The 20,663-nt window shown below is 42.5% G+C and overlaps 1 protein-coding gene across 2 annotated transcripts in view; it reads right to left on the bottom strand.

Annotated features, from left to right (window-relative positions):
• The window catches only part of KCTD1 (potassium channel tetramerization domain containing 1), a 101,250-nt gene extending 80,827 nt beyond the window's left edge, over positions 1-20,423 (bottom strand). The window contains exon 1 of one of the 2 annotated variants that reach the window (XM_064654720.1): positions 20,400-20,423. Coding sequence is in view for 1 of the 2 variants with exons in the window: in XM_064654693.1 (XP_064510763.1) it covers positions 20,262-20,270 (9 nt within the window). In the remaining variant the exon portion in view is untranslated. Of the gene's footprint in view, positions 1-20,261; positions 20,306-20,399 lie in introns of those variants that run through there. The other variant, XM_064654693.1, reaches the window with a different exon arrangement.
• Between the last annotated feature and the right edge of the window lie 240 nt (positions 20,424-20,663).

Raw genomic sequence — 20,663 nt, 5'->3', positions numbered from 1 at the left:
AGCTTGGACAATCCTTCTCTCCTCATCCATCCATCCTCCACTCTCTCCAAACCACACCATGCTGTCTTTCATACCCTCTCCTTCACCACCTGCCCTTCCTTTGCAAATCAGCAGAGTTACATGCCCAGCTGACTTAACTGTTTCCTAGATTTCTGTTAGTGGGGATTGGAAAGATGAAAGACACTGAAAAGTAGTGCAGAAAATACACTAAGTTGATAAGTGAAGCTACCCTGAACATCTCTTCTACAATCTCCTCCTTCTGCTTTATCTCTTCTCATTTGCAATCCCTTGGAAACCAGGAAAAAAAATGCATGGCTGTCAGCTTCAAAGCAGAAAAGAAAAACCGCTTCCTCTCTGAGTTGTGATTATATCTCAGGATGGATGACTTCCCACACTTCTCTGGGAGAATCCCTGGCTGCTCCATTGTTCCTATGGGGCCACACAAACAGCTGAACAAGCAGCGGTAATATCTGTGGGAAAGACAGGATGGTCCTCCCCCTCTTTCTCAAAGTTCCTCCATTTTTGTATAACCCTGCCTTGCCTCTTCAGGAGGTTCCAGCTCCTCACCTTGGGCACATGGTGGCAAACAACTGCGATGCTCTACTCAAGGTAGTACCAAGCGCTGCTGTCCTGCCAGTACTGATTTCACCAGCCATGTGTGGTGTGAATCTCTGTGACTTCAGCCACGCGTTCTTGCTAGTGCTTGGGTAGAACAGTGCCCACTCCTTGCCGATCTCAAGTATTCGTGACCACATGATGTTCCAAAATAAAGCAAGAAAAAGGAGAAAAAGCCTGAATTATTTTTTAAACAGTGTATTCATTTAACTTCTGGTTTTGAGTTTTCAGATTGCAATAATTTTCAAGTCCTGTTCTACCTTCCCCTGTACTACTTCTCTATCCATTTATCCTCCATCACAAACATAAAAGATGATTGTTTTTCCCTTTGAAATCCAGGAATCTCTTCATTCTTGGATATGAGGCACTGGGAAATATACTGGAAGGTGAGGGAAAAGGCTTGGCAACCCAAGAAAGAATGAAATAAACTAGTCATTTCCTTTCCAAGCATTAACCTCCACACCCTAGAGTTAGTGGTCTTTATGACAGCCTGGTCAAACAGCAAAAGACACAGAAAAGCAGTGGAGAAAGGTCCTATGTTTCCAAACTGATGCACGGACAAGGTGCCAAATGATTGCATTTCGTTCATTTGCCACAAACTGGGTTAGCTTTGAGCTTGAAGGGGAACGAATAGCAGGTTTTTAAGTACTGCTTCTGGGTCTGGCATCAACATTTCTGTTGCCATAATGAGTCAGACATCAGAGGCAATATACATGAAAGGATGCAGGCCAATGCCTAGGCAAACAGAAGTGGGAAAGGAGGACTGAAAAATAACTGCATGTGGCAGGGAAGAAGGAGTCCATCCTTGCAAATGTTTTGAAATTATGACCTTAATTTCCTCCATTTTAGCAAATAAAGTCACTTCAAAATAAAACCAACAAAAACCCCCAAATAAACAAAAAACCCCAAACCCTCTAGAATTCTGGGCAAGGTTAATTTGCTAGAGGCAGAGTTTGTTCTGCTAATTGCCATTTGCCATGTACCAAAGCCACAGTCCCCAAATGCTCTTGCACGTTTCCCATCAGGCAAGCACACACACGATTAAGAACATTTGAGCAATCATCCTTAGAACTGTGAAAAATATAAGTCCTTAAATGAAGGGAAATCAGTCTTCTGAGCCACAGAAACCACGGCCTTAGATGCTCCTTCCCCTTGCCATCTACCAGGGCTCCTGAAGGGCTGTTGCATGACAGGGGGTAGATAACTGGCTCTGGGGACAGACCATGAAATGGAAAGTGCATTGACGGAAAACATTTCAAACTCTGATTGGGGGCTCCACTGGGAATTCAGAGCAGTCCAGAGACACATATTTGGCACTTCTCAGCTATCTCAGCTGACAAGTAACTCCCCAATTTGCTATTTGCTGCCTTACACTTCCATTGCCTTTTCTTCTTCCAATATATTTTCAGAACTTCTCCTCTGCCTCCTCTTTCAACTTGTATCAGTATGACTTGATATGCATTGCCCAGTGCTCTTTACTTTTCCTTGTTCTCTCCAACACTTCATTAAACATAACTGTCACAAAGAAAATATTTACTACAAGAAGTTACAGTGATCTGCTAATCAACTACTACAAAATGAACAACAGAACTCTAAAAGACCTCCCATGTCCCTTCCTGTCCTCTGTTACTAGGCTTCCTTTACTATATCAGGGCTTGTCTACTCTTGACAGTTTTACTAATTTACTTGACTGATTAATGGAAAAGTTTTTGTTTTATTTTGATCAACAATTGTACTGACAGAGTCTCATCACTGTTAGCACAGTTGCATTGCTGTGAAGATGACCTACATGAGCCACCTCTCTGATGCAAACCCCACCACCCAACTGCTGTGCAGCTACAAGTGGGCATCACCACTTTGATCTTGGTCAGATCACAGAAGCTGCCCTCCATCTTAGGAATTAGACCAACATACTGCCAGGTTTTGTCTTACAAAATTGTGTATCATAAAAAACCTTTACTAAAGCACACAGAATTCAATACTCACGTATAAAAATCTCTGGTATCTCCATTTCTACACGTTAGACAGTGTAGATACAATACAAGCCAAAACAGTGAGGTCACTGTTCCAACAGGAACATAGTAATGAGGTCCAATATCTACAAAGAACTTGCATTAACATGTTATTGTTCTGGAGTCAGTTAGCAATTATCATGCCTTATGGACATAGTATCAGGATTTCTCAAAAATGCAGGGATACACAGATATATTGTAGGGATTTTGAGACAGATTATATTCTTTAAGATTACTTAGTGGTAAAAAGCAAAGATCTTACAGAATATTGTATACAATTCCTGACTTTTCTGCCAAGATCCAGCTATCACATTACACATAGTGCCTTGGTATTTCAGGCCATGCCTGCCTTGTGTGATCCCACACATGTGCTGAAAATAAAGAGAACGTGATAAGGCAGCAGGAACATGATTAAGCTTTGATCTGAAGATAAATTCTGACTCTCTTATGCTGCTGAGAGTTTGTGGGCACTAAAGAGAACATGGTAAGTTTGCTCAGGAAATTAAAGGTTTGACATTAATACAAGTCACCCAACACTGGAGTCTTCCATACAGCCCATCTACAGTAAAACCATTTCCCCACTAATTAGATTAAAGCCAGCATGGGTATGCTGCTTCTTCTACTGCCACATTTTCTTTAGCACTTAATGATCTAATCACATTCTCCTTTTTCTACAGGGCCTTTGCCTCATTCAGTGCCCAGGATGGATGCGACTCATTGAATAGGCATCTGTAGTCTGACAGTTTGTTTGCAGATTTGCCTGGAGCTGAAGATACATCCTTTGATTTTATCCCTGGCTCTGCCACAAAGTTCCTATGTTAGAATACTGGACTAGTCACTTAAACCAAACAAAGTGGGCACGAAGACCCTCTTTTTTATGCTGTGGGCACCTGACTATAATCATTTGTGATCTCATTTGTGAAAGAGGTAAGAGCTCATTGCATGCAACTAAAGCAGAATGCTCAAAAAATGTTAAATGTTCTGAAAAAGACAGACACTCAGCAATTCAAACTTAAAATTAGTAAAACAGTTTCATCCATGATCTCCCTGGACTTCCTTTCCTGCATGCAAAATACTTCTTCCAGCATAGGGACAATGTGACATTTACAGGTACAAGTCTGGGAAAAGGTATTTTTGAGGTTTCAAATCCCCAATAGGACAAAAGGAAAACCATTTTTAGTTTGGAGGGGAGGACCTCTCATACAGCTTCCAGGTGTTCAGGCTTCCCTATGTAATTGCTCAAATCAGAAGACTTTTGTTACTTCTAGGTCATTTGTACACTCAGTTTAACTGAAAAACCTTTCCCCTTCACGAGTTCCAGCAGAAAGCTTCAGTTTTGACACAACTTTTCTTATCAGACAACTGTTTTGTACACATTTCCTATCTGAACTGCTCAGACTATGGCAGAAGTCCCTCGCATGAGTGTGCCAGTCCCATTGAGCAAGTTTCTGTTTCCAAAGGTTTTTGCTCTGGGTGAAGTCAAACTAGGCTGTTCATCTGAACTCTTCTATACCAACTATGGATGCTCCACAGTTCCAGGGGAACTCACCTGGCTCAGGTCATTGTGACCAATTTCCTTGGTAAGTCCAGTAGCTCTGAGCCATCTATCCAACACACAAGGCTTCAGGCCCACAGTAGTCGATGGATACAAGATATAAACCATTTGAATGAAGCTACTGCCTATGTAAATGTCAAAGCTTTACACCTTCTTCACATACATACATCCCTGTCCATGCTACATCAGAATCTCTCCATCTTTCAGGAACAGACAATCTCTCAGAAGAGGTCACCTGTTCTTCAAGGCCGATGTCTAAGGCCGTCAAGGAGCACTTTAAGCAGCCCTGTTTACTAGGCACTACAAAAGCAGGTGTAATCAAACTCTTCCAAGGAGAGGAGACACTCGTCTCATCCCTCTTGGACTCCAGCCAGGTATTTCTGTATCCTTTTTCTGCAAATCTTCCCACCCTTGGAAGACAACAAAATTTAGGCAAGACTATTAAAAGAGATGGAAAGATTTCAGGAGGTTGTGGCAGCAACTACAGGCTTTGCTGTCTGGTCATGTGCACATCACTTCTAACAGGGATCAGTGCAATCTGGCATTTAAATAATGTTACCGTGGGAGCGGTTCTTTTCTGCAGCATGCTACAGTTTCATGTGCAGTGTCAAATTTGGTATCATTTTGACATCTGGTCTGTGGCACTCATCCATCTGTTGTAACTGAGTAGGTGTTGGGTGGGGTTGGCAGGAGAGGCTTGTTTAAGTGTTTGTTTTCATCCTGTAGAGGAACGGCAGAGCTAGCTTAGTAATTAATTGAATACTCATCTTTTAAAAAAACAGTGTGTGCTAATATTCTAAAGAAATGGTGAATAAGGCAGTTGGTGCTTCTTACTGCTGAAATGCGGAGACTTTGTTCCTATTTCTGCTTGGTTCCATTTGTTTTAGGATGCCTTCCTCATTGGGCTGGCACTCTGGTTTCTATTCTTGACTCAGCCAATTGCCTCCTGGCTGAATTTGGATAGGTCACTCCATCTTTTGTGCAGCAGTTTCCCTCTCTGAAATGTATCCAAAGTAAAACACTTCTTTTTCTTATAAACTTTGAAATCTGCTCATAAAAAATGCAATGGGAGAGGTGGCCATTATCATTACTATCATTATATTGATTTGTGGTTATTCTATTCAAATAATCATGGTTTTAAAGCAACCCTTGGTGTCATCTGTTCATAGTGAAAGAGAGGTTCTGAGCACAGTGGAAACACATCCACAACTTTCATGGCTGACTGTCCAGCTAAATCTGTGTGTTTTGGGAACTTGTTTCTCTCATTTCACTCAGAATGGAGCACAGAAGCACTTCTCCCTGCTTATCTGCCTAGCTATAACCTTCCCACCATTCACAAATGCATGGTGTACCAAGCAATCATTTCCTTCCCTGTGAGTGACTAGGGAATGTTCCACCTGCTCAATTTTAACTTCTGGACAGTCCCTGGTATTCATTTCTTTGCCTTAGGACAGTGACTCCTGCTGTTCTGTTTGCCAGTCTACTGGGATGTAGTTGTGCTTTCCATTTAGGAATCAGTTTTACCCTACTCTGTGATCAGTTTGTGGACTGAAGAAGTTATTGATAGCACTTATTAATGCCTTCAGCAGAGCATCTATTTACAAATGTACTAGATAGTCTAGGAAACAGGGAACTCACAATGCATAACTAAATCTAGTTGGTTTTGTCCAGTGTGTCTAGTCCTGTGAGATTCTGACTACCTCCACAAAACCCTGGCACAGGGAGGGATTCTTGGAGCAGCTTGCAGATTGCTATTTTGTGACTGGCAGACATGACTGCCAAACTCATTAATACCCAGAATATATTTAAAGATGTGCACTGAGCTATAGCGATTACACAGTCTGCCCTTGTGAACAGAAAACTGTGATGTGGCTTTTCTCTTTCCTCCTTTCCCCTTCTCATGTACACACAGCAAGAGGTATTACCCTAGGAGTCTCTGTAAAAGCGCTTGTGGATAGTTCATCAGATACTGAATGCTTCGTATTTTCTGGTGGCCTCTGTAAGGCCTGGCATCTACAAACTCTCACAGGTTAGCAATTTTACATCTAAGATTATCATTCCCATTAGAAAAAAGCAGAAGTCAAATCCTGGGCTTTCAAATACAGTTTCTTATAAAATACTCTGTAAGAGCAAGAACAGAAGCATCCACTGAGAACACTGATTAAAAAGGACAAAATGTGACCTTTTTGTTTTGTTTTAGATAAGTAACAAAAAAATTCAGTGTTGACAATATCACCTAAAATTCACCCACCATTTTACTTACAATGTCACTCTTTAGTGCCAGGGAAAGGTGGAGGAATTAAATTGATTTTATTTGTAGATCAGGTTAGGCAGAGAGGTTTCATATTATTATTTCTTAGCTTGCAGACTAAAGCATGTACTGCAAGTTGGAACAAAATTTATCTTCCATTTCTCCACTGTGATTTGTCTCATAATAAACTTTTAGCTTCTTCTCTAAATTATTTCCCTCTCTGTAATTTCCTCTGGTGACTCTTGGACCCTGAAGTGCCACTAGCTGCAAAATTACAGATAGGAGTGTTTTGAACTCCAGTCACTCATAAGAAATTCAAAATCCTGACATCCCACAAATATTGTATTTGCTGTGAGATGAAAGGAACTTATTCTCTGCTTTAATCATGTCCTATTCATTTCTATAAACTAAGATTTCTCCTTATTCAAGTACCTTTCCACTTCTTTCTTGCCCACTCCAGGACTGGCACATTTCAAATGACTCATACCAAACTGAACACTTTTTGCAGCAGAACATGATCGCTGCAGGGGTAAGGGAAGGAAAATACAAAAGAGCAGTGAAAGGAACCTCTGGATTACAAAATTTAGTAATTGTTATAGAAAAATAATACGAAGGGTCCAGTACAGTTCTCCTTAAAAAGGGATCACAGATTTGTTGTCAGGCACTAAGTCCTGTCTTTGCACAGCCTTCTCTCCTGTCTCTGTCCCAGAGACCAGCCCAGATGAACCTTACTGTGCCAGCCTATGCTGAGCTGAATGATATTTGCTGTCCATTACAGAACCATCAAATCACAGACTAGTTTGGGTTGGAAGGGACCATTAAAGGTCATCTGGTTCCTCCTGCATCAGGGAGTTTCCATTTAGTATCAAAATATAATTCCTCTTACCAGCTTTACACTTTCTGGCTTTATGTTACTTTTTCTATTTCTGATCTTTGTGAGCTAATTGTCCTTGGCTGGTTCAGTTTGCAAAGGCAAGGAAATATACATGGGAATGAAATATGCTGCAGCTGGTTCTAGGCAAAAATTTAGAAAAGCTGAGTCTTCCAGGAATAAGACCAGTTTCTTTTTTACAAACTAACACTGCTACAGAAAGATTTTCCTAATATTATGGAAGAGTAAAATGAAATATATAATTTCTTTTCTCAGCTGTTACATCATTTACCTTTATAATATTCTCAGTCTTCTCTCTAAACAAACCAGCTCTTTTGGTGCATTTTGTGTCCCTTCTGTGTTTACTCTAACTTTTGCTCAACGGCATGACCAGAAGAGTTCACACGTGTCAGACGCTGTCTCCTTGCAGGTCAGGCTTTGTACCCCTCCCCGATCCTGGGAAGCAGTCCAGCAGAGGGAGAGGAGCCTGGCTGCATTATGGGAGGCCCCTCTCACTGCCCTCCAGGTCCTGGTGCTGCCTGGAGCCTCTGCACCAGTCTGACCCTTCCACTGCAGCTCTTACATGACACAGAAAACAAGAGGTTTCAAGAGGTTTTTCGTAACCTGAGAGTGTTTTCAGAGAACACAAAATATTTCTACTCATATTTGGCACTTTCTGTGTTGGCAAAGCAACAAAATTAATGCCATCTTCCTCTTTATGTAAGTGTGTTTGGGTCCCCAAATATTTCAGAGTCTTGTTTTCCCCTGGGCTACTGAGGGGTGAGATAATTTTCACAATGTTTTTACCTCTATATGTCCCAACCCATTGTTCTGACAATTCATCAAATATTCTACTGCCTTCATTGCCAACTTTTCACTCTTCGTTCCTGCAGCACTTGCTTTCTTTTGTAAAACAGATGCTAGGGCAGAATTTTGCATCTCACCTCATGACTACTAGATTTTCTTAGCAACATCTTCTGAGAAAACCTATCAACGACTTTCTGAGATTTCCTTTAAAATTTATATTAAATGGTTCTGCATAACCCACAGCTTAATTGAGATCTTCAAGTTTTAGGAAGTTAAAATAGGCATGCTTCACTGTCACTGAATCAGTCATGCTTAGCATTAAGAAGATTTTAGAACTTGCTAACTTGTATTTCAACCTTTCTTTCTTTTTCATTTGGCTGAGATGATCTTGATTTTAAAGTAAAATACATGCTGTGTTCCAGTGATTTGGTACAGCAGAATAGTCTATTTTTAAGGTAAACTTGCATGATTTTGTTAACAGCTATCAGCCTTGATTGATGCCATCTGCTCTGGGAGGTTTGTTATTTTAGCATGTCAATCATGGAGTTTCTCTTCTGATACCTCAATGTTTGACAGGCACCCATCTATAGTAATTAAATAAAATATGTAGAGAATGAATGTATTTTCAATCGATAAAGACTGATGAGAGGATATAATGCAGTCCCTATAATTGTATCTTGTAATTTTTAACTGCCCCTTTGATCCAGCAAATCCACTAATTCTCTTTCAGGTATTTAAATTTCTCATTTGTTTGTAGAGATGTGTCTCTTTGCATTTGAAATTTCCTCTCAGTTCTCCCATTTTCCATCTCTCATTTTCCCTTGCCAATTTATGTTCCTTTCTTTTGGGTTAGCCAGGGCTAGATTTCCTTTTCCTGAAGGTTACCTGTTCGGTTCATCGTACTTTGTTTGTTTTTTCCTGTCTTCCTACTTCCTTTTTGGTTTCGGGGTATGCATACCTTCTGTGATGCAATTATGGTATGCTTAAGTAGTTCCATGTTGAGGGTAAAGATTGTAATGCCTTCAATTCTGACTCCTTTTATTCTCTGTACCTCTTTCCAACCCCCTCCTCCCTCCAAATCCAAGAAATTTAAAGGATTATATTTTAATTGCAGTGCAGTTTAAGTGTTATCTTGTTATTAGATTTCTATCTCCACCCTAGAAGGCTTTATATGATGTTTTGTGTTTCTTGTGTTTCACCAGGGTGGAGGAGTATTTGTATTAGCTTCTTTATTTAGGACTGGCCCAGACCCAAGTCTCTACACTTCTAGAAACTCCATGAAATGCAATTGTGACAGAAACAAGTGGCAAATGCAATTTCAAACAAAGGTCCTGCCAAGGCGTTTTGAAGGGAAATGACAAATTCAGATCGGTCAGACCCTTTGATGCTGTAGCATGCTTCAGTAAGTTCAAGGGCACTAGCAGGGTTCTGGAAAAAAGCTGGATGTGTTGTCAGGCTGGTGCTCTCTAGAAAGGGAGGAGTTGCTTTGCTTTTTTTTACACCACAATCCTGTTTAACCATGTTTGCTAAACAAGAAACTGAGAAAAGAGTAAGAAAAATTCTGGTTTAAGACCAAGAGACACACATGCTTTGTTTTAGCATCTCCCTGCCATGGTAGGACAAACTGCTTTAATTGGTTTCAAAATCCGTGCATAGCTCTGGAACCTAGAGGAAAAATTGAGGCATTTAAAGGAAAATGCCCAGAGCACTGAGAAGGAGGGAAACCAGAGGACCAGGCAGGAAAGAAGCAACATCTTGCCTTCTGCTCACACACTGAAAGGAGGAGTATGATCCGTACAGAAATTAAAAATTAGGAAAGGGCCAGGCAATGCTCTGAATATGAACAAATGGTTTGCATTTAGAGGCTGGCCATGAATGACACCAAATCACTGGACTGCAAAGATGCAGCCAAATCCACGCAGGTCCAGCTCAGAGTGGGGGATCTGGGAGTGTTTCAAATCTGGATGCCTGATCCAGTCCCACCCCAGTTCTGCTTTGGCGAAGAATCTGCTTCCCTTCCCTGCAAGTCGGTGCGGCAGCCAGGTGGGAACTGTGCACCCTTCAAGCCACATCCCCAGTTAGGATGTCTGAGGAGCACAGTAGGCATGAGTGCCACCACACACAGCAGTTGTCACTTCAGAAAGAGTGTGATCAACTTCAGCATGGTAGTATGGGGCCTATTTGGCTGTGGCTGTGGGAGAAGTGTCCCTCCTGATGTATGTGGCAGGGCTGACACCTCTACAGGAGAAGAAGAAGCAATCTCCAGTTTCATATTAAGCTCTCTGTGGCTGTGGCAGTAAGGCAACATTACATTCATTAGACTTCAGCTTTAAAAGGAGGTGTGTAGAAGAGAATAATAGCACCAACATACTTTTTAGGGCACAAAAAATGAAAAAAATTATTTTTTTTTTGAAACTGACCCTTGGCAGCCTGTTTAAAAGAGCCTGAAACTATCTGAATTACACAAGAAAAAAAAAAAAAGAAAAACATGCCCACAAGGGCTGAAAAATCACTTCAGTAATAGATGACTTTTAACTTTACATCAGAAAATGTTTGGCAGGCATAATTTCAAAGTGTTAGGGAAATGTGTGTGATGACTGCTTGGGTGAAAGAGTAGATGTAGTCCACAGCGAGATTTATCAAATGTTCACATAAGCAATTAGAATCTGGCAGGGCCAGCAACCCGTGGAGAAGGGCAAAGAGGACCACAGCTCTAAACTTTGAAAAGTTAATGAAGCCAACTGATTTCTCACAGAAAATTTTTCTTTGAGTGTGTTCATGTGTCATGGGAATGTTAGTGAGCAGAAGGCTCTGACAAAATGCCAGCTATGAGGCATAAGGGAAACAAAACACTCCAAGCCCCACCAAAGGCCAAACCACTCTTTTCCGTTTTTAAAGCTGCAAAGATTCTTGATGTCCCAACACCCCTGAGCATCCTTATATGTTATCCTTAATCACACAAACAAGCCTATTGACCTGACTGGGGTTATCAGGACAGTCTTCCAGGACTGGCTCCTTTTCAAAGAGACCACAAGAGCACCGAACTTTCCAGGGTAGGAATATGTGCAGAGGCTTGAGCTCACCAGCAAAAGGAGCAGGCAGTGCTGTCTGGGGGATTTGTGAGAGCAGCAGCTGACTATCTGCTTACAAAAGGAAAGAGGGACATCAAGGCAAAAAAAGGAGCTACAGGGCAAGGGAAATAATAAGCAAACAAACAAGAAAACCGGCAGTTTCAATAAGAATGTAGTTTTCTTTAGTTTTATGCTACAAATATCTAAGCAGCTTGCTTTTGCTGTTCTGCTGGAGTAGCATCCTATCAAAGTGTATTCTTCCAGCACCTTTTGTCGCACAAGAAGTTTTAAAAAAGTTTTATAGTTCAGACACCTCAAAGCTCTCTCCTCCCCGTGCTCGACACACGACTGTTTTGCAGCAAGCGATGACATTTGGGAAGGCGTTTGCTTGTGCTATCCCTTGGAGCGTGGGGCCATGACAGCATGTGCATCCAGCCTGAGTGCTGCAGACTCCTGTGTGCCAGAAACAACGTGGCACCAAATGACACACACAGGCAGTAGGGTGCCCCAGACTTTATGCAGGTTTTTGGAGAGTGATAGAGGTGCTAGAAATATGTAACCGTCAGGCCTCGCTGCAAACGTCAGAGGAGGGAACCAGATGGGTGAGTCTTATGTTCCTTGTAAGAGTTTTGACAGGTTGTGGATAATTAGTACGTTTAGAGTGGAGATAAGCCAGGAATACCTTAGTCTTGATCCCACATGTGGGAAGTATGAGTGGGAGTAAGGGCTTCACAGCACCTCCCAGGAACAGGCTGTGTCCTACGTGTAAAAAGTCAGAATGTGATCATGCTTTTCACCTTCATCAGGACTGTGCTGACTTTCCAAGTCCCCAAGGATGCACAAAAGTCATATGTCTGTTTGGCCCAAATTGTTTGTAACTCATACTTTCCATATGAAGTTCACCATAAAATAACAAAGAGAAATTACTTAATTGAATTTGTTTGGAACCTAATATCAGAGGAGTGTAACAAATAGAAAACAGTCAAGCACCATACAATCAGTTCAGGAGAACTTACAAATTTCAACACATATGCAGCTGCCTTGTGGAAAACAATCAAAACCACTACATTTATTATGGCTGTGCATATATAATAATTTCCATCCAGACGTGGAGAAACACTTAATATTTTGCTTGAGACTTTCCCATACTATTTTCTGGGACTAAAAGGGAAACTGTGGATCTCTGCAGCCAAGTGATTAGCCCAAGGTCATAGGGCAGGAGATCTGGAAGCAGAACTTTGGAGTCTCAGTGATGTACTTTAACCACAAGACCATCCTTCAGTCTCTTTCACGCTGATGACTTTGGAACTAGCTTTAAAAGATCCAGTGAGACACAATGATGGAAGTGATAGATAGCTACACTAGGTAGCCAGAGGCAACAAAAATGATTAGAGACGTGGGGGTATTTCTAAACAAAAAGATTAAGACCAGAACTATTTCATTTAGAAAGAAAACAAGTAAAAATGATAGAATTGAGGTATATAAAGTAATGAATGGTGTGAAGGAGAAATCAGATGCCCTTCATGAAACAAGAGGGCACCTAATGGAATTTAAAAAAGCATTAGCTTATAAATGGATAAGGATATCACTCTCCACTTTATCTCTCAGCAACTTGTGGAACTCTCAATTGCAGGACACTGATGTAAATACTTCAAGAAAGGAAAGATTGTACATAGCCAGTAATAAATACAGAATTTTGAGCTAAAGAAAATACTTCTTCAAAGCTACATTTTTCCCCTGAAAGAACCACCTCTCTCCCTGAGAAAGAGCTAACTTTTTTATTCCTGAGTACGCGCAGAAGGCCCAGCAAAAACTACAACTGCTTTCTCATATGTCCCCAAAACAGGAATACCCCTGTCTACATATTTTTCAGGAAGTCTCTTCCTTGGAACAGCATTAACAGCCTTAGAAATTCAGTTTTCTGTTAGTGGCAAAAATCATGTCCTCGTTTTGCCTCCAGGAATCCCAAACTGTCTTTGAACCAGAAGCCACTGTAAGGAAAATCTGGAGGATATGGAAGGTTGCACTGTCTCGTTCTGTCCCTGAGCTCACATTTGTAGCCACCTTCCCCCCCCCTTCCCTCTTTCTCCAGAACCAAGCTGCAGATCCATGTAAGATTCCACCTTGATCTAGTCAATGACCATCTCTTGGATGTCTGGGGCAAAACCATTAGCCTTTTGTTTGTCTACACCGAATGGAGCCCTAATTGCCTAGCTTTCTTTTTTGACTCTCTTAGAGTCACTCCATTGGACTTCAAGGCTTTCTGTAACTTCCTTGCATCTCTGAGCTCCCTTTGATAATCAAGGTTTAAATTGTCCTCTGCCAATCTAGTCAGCCCTTTCCTCATTTTCTTCTGTAATGGTCTTCACGCCTTCCCCCACAGCCATCAGCTGGGACAGCTGCCTTGATATCACCATAGGCCCCCTCCCATACAGATGTTAAGCTTTTCTAACCCCTTTCTTGCCATACCACTTAGAGAAGAACAGGCTGCCATAGACAAATGGTGTCAAATTTGCCTGTTGCTGACAAGCCAGGAATGTCTGTTTACCTTGAGTGAGTGGTCCTTATCGCATGGATTATCTCTCTTCAGTGTTTAGAAAAGCTTTGGTGTAATGGGTGCATAATGGGCTACAGAAATGATAACCATCTCTGAATTATACAGCGCTGGTCCCCTGTGCTGAACTGGATGGACCGTGGATTTCTTCTAGGGCAATTTAACTAAACTTCTAGGTAAGCTTTGGCTTATTTAGAAAGCAGGACACCTTGGGGAGACCAGCATCGGTATTTTAGCTAGAGAACCCCATTTCATTCCTTTCTCCAGTTCCTAGCAATCAGGGCACTCTTCTGTCCTTCCCTTAACAGCTTTGTGATCATGCTGATGGGCTTGTACTCCCTTTGTTATCTGTGATATGCACCTCTTCCATCTAATGTCACAGCCAAGTTCAGTTCACAGAGCGAAATAAATATGTTTTAAGGCAAAGTGCTCTACCTTAGCAGCTTTGGTTTCCAATACTTTGGTTTCCAACAGTTGTTTGGAGTTATTCTCCATTCCTCTCCTCTCTTTCCCCTGGCAACACTGATAGCAGGAGTTATTATTAATTACTGGTTGAATACCTGCAATGCTCTGCTGCAGCAAGAGAGATGGTGCTGCCCCACCAGGATTTATAAGATGGGCATACAAGCAAACTAGCGTGCAGAAAGCTGGCTGGGTGACTGGATGATGGAGAGGATGTTTTTAAGTTAATGTTTTAAGAAGGTGAGGAAAAAAAGGGAAAAGGGCTCTTTGCTCAGGTTTCTTTACTAAATCTCTCCTCTCCTTATAGAGTGTGTTGAAAATAAAATGAATGCCACTAGATAAAATATTAGGAAACCTGTAAGCATTAAAGGTCTAACTTGAAAAAAATTAAGAACTATAGAAAGAGAAATAATTTTGCAGGTGGAACTGAGAAGAAATTAAGGATCCTATCTAAAGGCCAAATCAGAAATTCCTCCCACTGACAAAACTTAAGCAAAATTTTCTTTGCTCATAGAAGCAGACAATGACTGAGGATTTTTTTCTGTGAAAAAGTCAGTTGTTTTTTTTTAAAATTTTCTATCAGATGGTCTTTGTCAAATTTCTATCTAATGAACATTCAAAATAAATAGTGGTTTTCAGGTATGGAAATTGCTTCTTGAGCAATTATTTATATATATATATTAGAAAGTGTATTTTCTTTAAAAAAGCTAAACCTTTTCTCCACTGACAAAAATGCTGATGAAAAAACTCAGTCAACTGTAGCCTATTGGCCACAACTAATGTCACTGAGGTACCAGCAGTGCTCTTCTTGTAAATATTCTCCAAGTAGGCCAGGTTTTAAAGACATGTGCAAAGCAGAGTATTACAAAATTTAAGGTCTCACTCTTGGCTAAGCAGTCCCAGTTTATATCAATGTTAATTGCCATTTAGCTTGAACAGCTACTTCTCTTCCCTCTGGGATTCACTACCTGTGTGTCTTTACAGGGAATAGTCATATCACTTTCCAGACTACACATTGCTAATGCCTCTTCTAATCTCCTTTCAAAAGACAGACCTTCCATTCCCCAATCGTCTTTCTAGCTGCAGCTCCACTTAACCTCACCTTTCTCAAAGATGAATGCTTGGTGATGCACACTGTGCTTTAGATCATTTCATTTGCGCTTTACACAGAAGTGTTAATATTTCCTCATGTCTGCTGGGGATACCTCTCCTGAGACAACTTCCCATCATTTCTGCCTCCCCAAAAGACAACGTGGCTTCACAGTTCTTCCGTGAGAACTAAAAATTGACAGGCGAGGTCTGGCAAAACCTACTACAGCAGTAGGAGACAGTTTTGTTCCCATACCAGCTGCCTGCTTGGTAGAGGCAACCACAGTCAGAGCCAGAAGTGGGGTGCACACACCTAAGCCTGCATACTACCAGTTACAGCCCTGCATGTTAGCTGTCCTGCAAATCATCCTGAATTACACCAGTGAAAATAAGGGAAAACCTATACATGCCTATACTGAACCTGAGGTCTGAGGCAGAACTGAGTCATAAATGCTGGCTGAGGGGGAACAACCACAGCTGTAGAGGCCTTGTTTGAGAATGAGAAGCAGAAAGAGCTATTAATCTGTGTGAGACAGAACTCATTTCCCTATCATCTTGGAGCAACCCTGCTGTGGAGTGTTACCTTTTGTTTTGTTTTTCTTAAGACTGTTCTTTATTCATGAGAGAACTGGGCAAGGAAAACTTTTTACTCAACTTTTACTCAGTTGAGTAAAAGCCACTAAATAATCTGTCGGGATGAGTTGTCCTTTGCCCCAACAGGCACTCCTAAGCTTTGTATCCCTCACCGGTAGAGTTCGGCTACATACAAACCACCTGCAAAGCCGCATTTGCGCTAACCTGCCAACCACATCAAACCGTAACTTCCATCGCCAGTGGGGGTAGGCAGCGAGAAGAGGAGCTATCAGGAAAAGGTTATCAGGTGAGCCGTTCGTTTCATAAACAGGGGCTTACAACTACTGAACGTTCTACAGCATCAGCTTTGGTTCAGTTGGATATGGGATGTTGTTTATTTGATTTCTGGATTAAACGCATGATTTAAAATACACATTAGAGAACCCAGGATTATTAAAGCTACAACATACTTCATCAACGTGGAATGTGCTAATGGCTTGCACATACGTTAAGGGTTTTTTTGAAGGCGTTATCAGCTAGGGAGATAGTAGCTACTCCCTTCGCCCACCTATAGACATTCTCTAAACATATATATTCATTTTAATTTACCAGAGAAGTAGAGAAAGAAGAGATAGCTCTGCCTGCACAAGTAGAAAAGATGGACAAATAAAAATGAAGATGTGCATTTTATATTTGTCTCCTTCTAACATCAAACTTTTTTCTTAAAAAGAAAAGAAATTGTATTCTGTGGAAAGTGGGACAACGGAAATCTGTATTTTAACACAGAAAGGCTAATTAATTCTTTGTGAAACAACACAGAAGTCAGTGGCACTATACCAGAGATGAATTTTACCCAGGCTGTAAAAAGAAAACATAAGTGCAACAAAGACCAACAGAAAAGATCCCATTTAGAGTAAGAATTATGTTTCTGTCAGAAAAAAACAACTAACTAAATTTATTTCCTGGAAGGAGATCCAACTTGGCTCTGCTGCAACAATGTAAAAGGATCCAAAATAAGTAACAGCAGGCATCTCTGCTAAAATTTGCTTCTGATCACATTATTTTTTCTCTAGTACCAGAGAAGAGTTGCCAGACATATTGGAAGTGAGGTACAGTAGTTTATTGCACGGAACATGAGAAAGAGGGCTAAAGCTTTGCCATTTAAAATTCTGCTCAGCCAGGGAGTCAGTACGTGGTCTTGAACAAACCACATGCACTTTCTGGGGTTAATTCCCACCTAAATGCTTTCTATTTCAGGCATATAAACTCAAACTGGAGGGGGCGGAATAGTCTTAATTACAACCATGTTTTGTATCTGCTTCCCCACACATTAAGATGTGAGGTCAGAACTTCACTGCAGAGATGTTAGCAACAATGAGGAGCTATCAGCTCCTTGAAGTACCAGTACCTTACTAAATCCAACTGATGAGTAGTTACACAAAAGCAAGAACTTTATATTAAGCTGTAGTGGTGGCAGTCTGTATATACCAGCACACATTAATAAATGAAGAGTAAAGCACCATAATCACAATCTGTGCATCTGTGTCTGCTTTATGGTATCCTGAAAATGTTTCTAAAGTAGTTGGAATACAGAAAGCAAAAATTATCATTCCTTTCCAGCTGGTCTCATGTGAAATGCTATCTGACTGTGACTGGCAGATTTGGTATTTTGTTAATTGTGAGAGACCGCACTTTGAATAATGTACAAACATTTGTTATGATCAGTGAATATTTCCTTTCACATCGCATTTTCTCCATACATAAATTTATCCTAATCCAATAAAAAGCCTATGTGAGCAAGACTTCTCCATGCAGCCTTTTCTCTACATGGGTGATAGACTGGCTCTTTTTACTACACAATGTTCATGCAATTTTTCATTTCTGCCTGAGATCTGCAATGAATGGAAGTCTTCTTCATGCAAAATCATTTGTTCTCAGGGTGTTCCAAACCCAAGGTTTCATTCAGAGACATCTAGTAAGATGCATTTCTCAGAAACCAGTAACAAGGCACTAGACATGAGGAAATTGTTAATTAAAAAGAAATACCAAACCCCAATCAGGGAACTATGCTGATGTGACAAATGAAATTGGTATGGGGAAAAATAAGAATAATCAAAAGCCAACAGAGTCCTAAAGTTTCACAGTAATTTGTCTTTTAAAAATTAGATGTACACCAAATTTATGTTAAGTCAGTGTTTCTAAGGGACAGAGCAACACATAAGTCCAAATATGACTTAAATCCAGAAGAATTCCACTGAAATCAATGGTTATAGCAGTGCAAATCAGCAAGAGATCTAAATCTGTCCTAGCTGATTCCAGATCTATCTTTTATTTGCTATATGGCTTCAGGCAAGTCAGTGACCTTCTTTTTATTTCTCAGTTTCTCCATCCGTAAAATGGTGATAATATTGCTTGTAATACATGAAGACTGGGGGGACTAGTTAGCTCCCTAACATGGTCTGGATATGGAAATTCCTGAGGATCAATCATTTTTAGTCGCCTCCATGACCTTTATTGACTCTTTATAATCTTAATACTTAGTTTTTTCTTGCTTGCATGTTTCTCTTTTAACAACCACAAGCCATAGCCTGGAATCCTTATTCAAGTTTTATGCTGTTTACTTCTGTGGCAGGATTCACATGAGAAAACCGAGTACGAGATTTGGAACTTGGCCCCAACAACAACAAACTGTGAGGATATTTCAAACAAAACTCATAAATTACTGCATGAAATTAATCGCATTTACATTATTTTAAGAGCACAGCTTATTAACTGACCCACCGATACCCAAAAAACAAGGGCACAAACAAAAAAGTCGCAAGTCTTTCTTCACCCTTATTTGAATAATGTACGCTGCGCTGGCATTTGAAGGAACAGTCGATTTTGTTCAAACAGGTCAAGTGGGGAAAAATAAATAATAAAGAACAACCCAACCTGAAAACACCCTAACGTCTGACAGCTCTGAGAGGGACCTCTAGTGCGTGCTAGAACATTTTGTGTTGTGCTTCGGGCGCAATTAATACACCAAAATCACCGCAGTCATTTTGAATAGGCGAGGGTAAATTTCGTCAAGCGCCTCCGACCCGTGGGGCCTGCATCCTTCCGCGGGCCGAGCATCATTCCGCAGGCGCTGCCGAACCCAACCCTCAACTATTAAACTGACACTTTTTTTTTCTTTTTTTTCTTTCTTTCTTTCTTTCTTTTTTTCCCCCTGGCCTCGGCGTGCACAAGGAACCAACTTCCCTGGGTCATCCCGGAGTTTCCCCACTCCGCACGCCCGCAGCGCCCAGCCCCCTTCCACGGCCCCCGTCTCCCGGCTCCGGCCGCTCGGGGGAGGATGGAGCTGGAAAGTTGCCTTTCCTCCGGGCTCGTGGCTGGGAACAACAACTCGAGCCGCCAGCCCCAGAGCCCGCCCGGTGCTGCCCCCTCCCCGCACACCGGGCGATGCCCGCGGCGCCCCAGGCGATGCTGCCCCTTCCCTTCCCTCCCGCGCCGGGAAGAGCCGCGGTCCCTCGGCAGCCCCCGCCGCTCAGGAGAGAGAGAGGGGAGCGTTTCGCCCATCTTTAATTCTCTCGAGCAGTCCGAGCACGCTCGGTGCCCGCGGGGCACGCTCACATAAACTTGTACCGCGCTGATTGGAAACAGGCGGCGGGCGGCTTTTTTTTTTTCCTTTTTTTTTTTTCTTTTTTTTTTTTTTAAATGTCTTTTTTTTTTTTTTTTTTTTTTTTTTTTTTTTTTTAAGGTTTTTCAGCCGGCGGACCCGGCTCCCTCTTCCAGGCCGGCGTCGGACAGCGGGGCCGGGGCAGCGCGGCCGGTCCCGAGGGGCCCCCGCGGGCCGTGTGCGGAGGGAAGGACCGCGGGGCCGCCCTTCCCTTTTCCCTCCGCCGCCCCGGCAGCAAAGGGCGCCGCGGGGCGCTCCGGAGGGGCCGCGGCGATGGGGGAAAGGTGCCTCCCGCTCTCGCTCTCCCCCACACACAGACACACACAGACACAATGGCGGCCCCCTCCTGCAGCCCGCCGGAGAACAATGCCCGCCGCGCACCCCCGCGCGGAAACACACGCCTGTGAATTAAACGCAACCCTCCGCCCGCCCCGCACACACCGCCGCCTCAGTCCCCCTCGCAGCGGCGGCGGGGAAAGTAGGCGCCCCCCGCCCGCCGCGCAGCCCCCTCCCTCGCTCGCTCCCTCCTTCCCTGGCTCCCCCCTTCCCTCCCTGCCCGCTCCCGCCCGCCTCCCCGCGGCGCTGCGCGGGGGTTGCGCGGGGGAGCGCGGCGGGCGAGGCGGCCGCGCCGCGTCCCCGCGCGGGGAGCGAGCGCCCGGCACATGCGTGGAAGCGAGAGCGGCGCCCGAGTCCCTCCGCACCCTCCGCTGCAAACAACAACAATCCCGAGCAGCCCTTACCTGGAACATCGGAGCCGACAGTGTCCCTCTCTCTCTCTCTCTCTCTTTCTTTTTTTTTTTTTTTTAATTTCCCCCCTCCTTTTTTTTTTTTTCTTTTTTCCCCCCTTTCGTTCTCCCCTTCACCCCCTCCCAACTCACACTTCCGATATTTCTCTCTCCCGGCAGCGGTCTGCTCTCCTCGCTACACCAGAGAGAAATGCAATAGCTTGGCTAAGGTAGACAGAGCAAAATACAGAGAATAGTTGCTCCAGGGCTTTGAAACCCCTCAAGGCAAGGATCAGGATACAATTAGCTCATGTCTCTACCTCCAGTCTGAATCAATCTCCGAAATAAAAGTTAAATTAAATTAACTGATCACACGGGCATAAAATTGATCTCCTTCGAAACGTGCATATAGAAAGA

Source organism: Pseudopipra pipra, chromosome 1, assembly GCF_036250125.1.
Source record: "Pseudopipra pipra isolate bDixPip1 chromosome 1, bDixPip1.hap1, whole genome shotgun sequence".
NCBI classification, from domain to species: Eukaryota; Metazoa; Chordata; class Aves; order Passeriformes; family Pipridae; genus Pseudopipra; species Pseudopipra pipra.
Note: the sequence above shows the minus strand (reverse complement) of the source record. Positions and strands in the feature narration are given on the sequence as shown.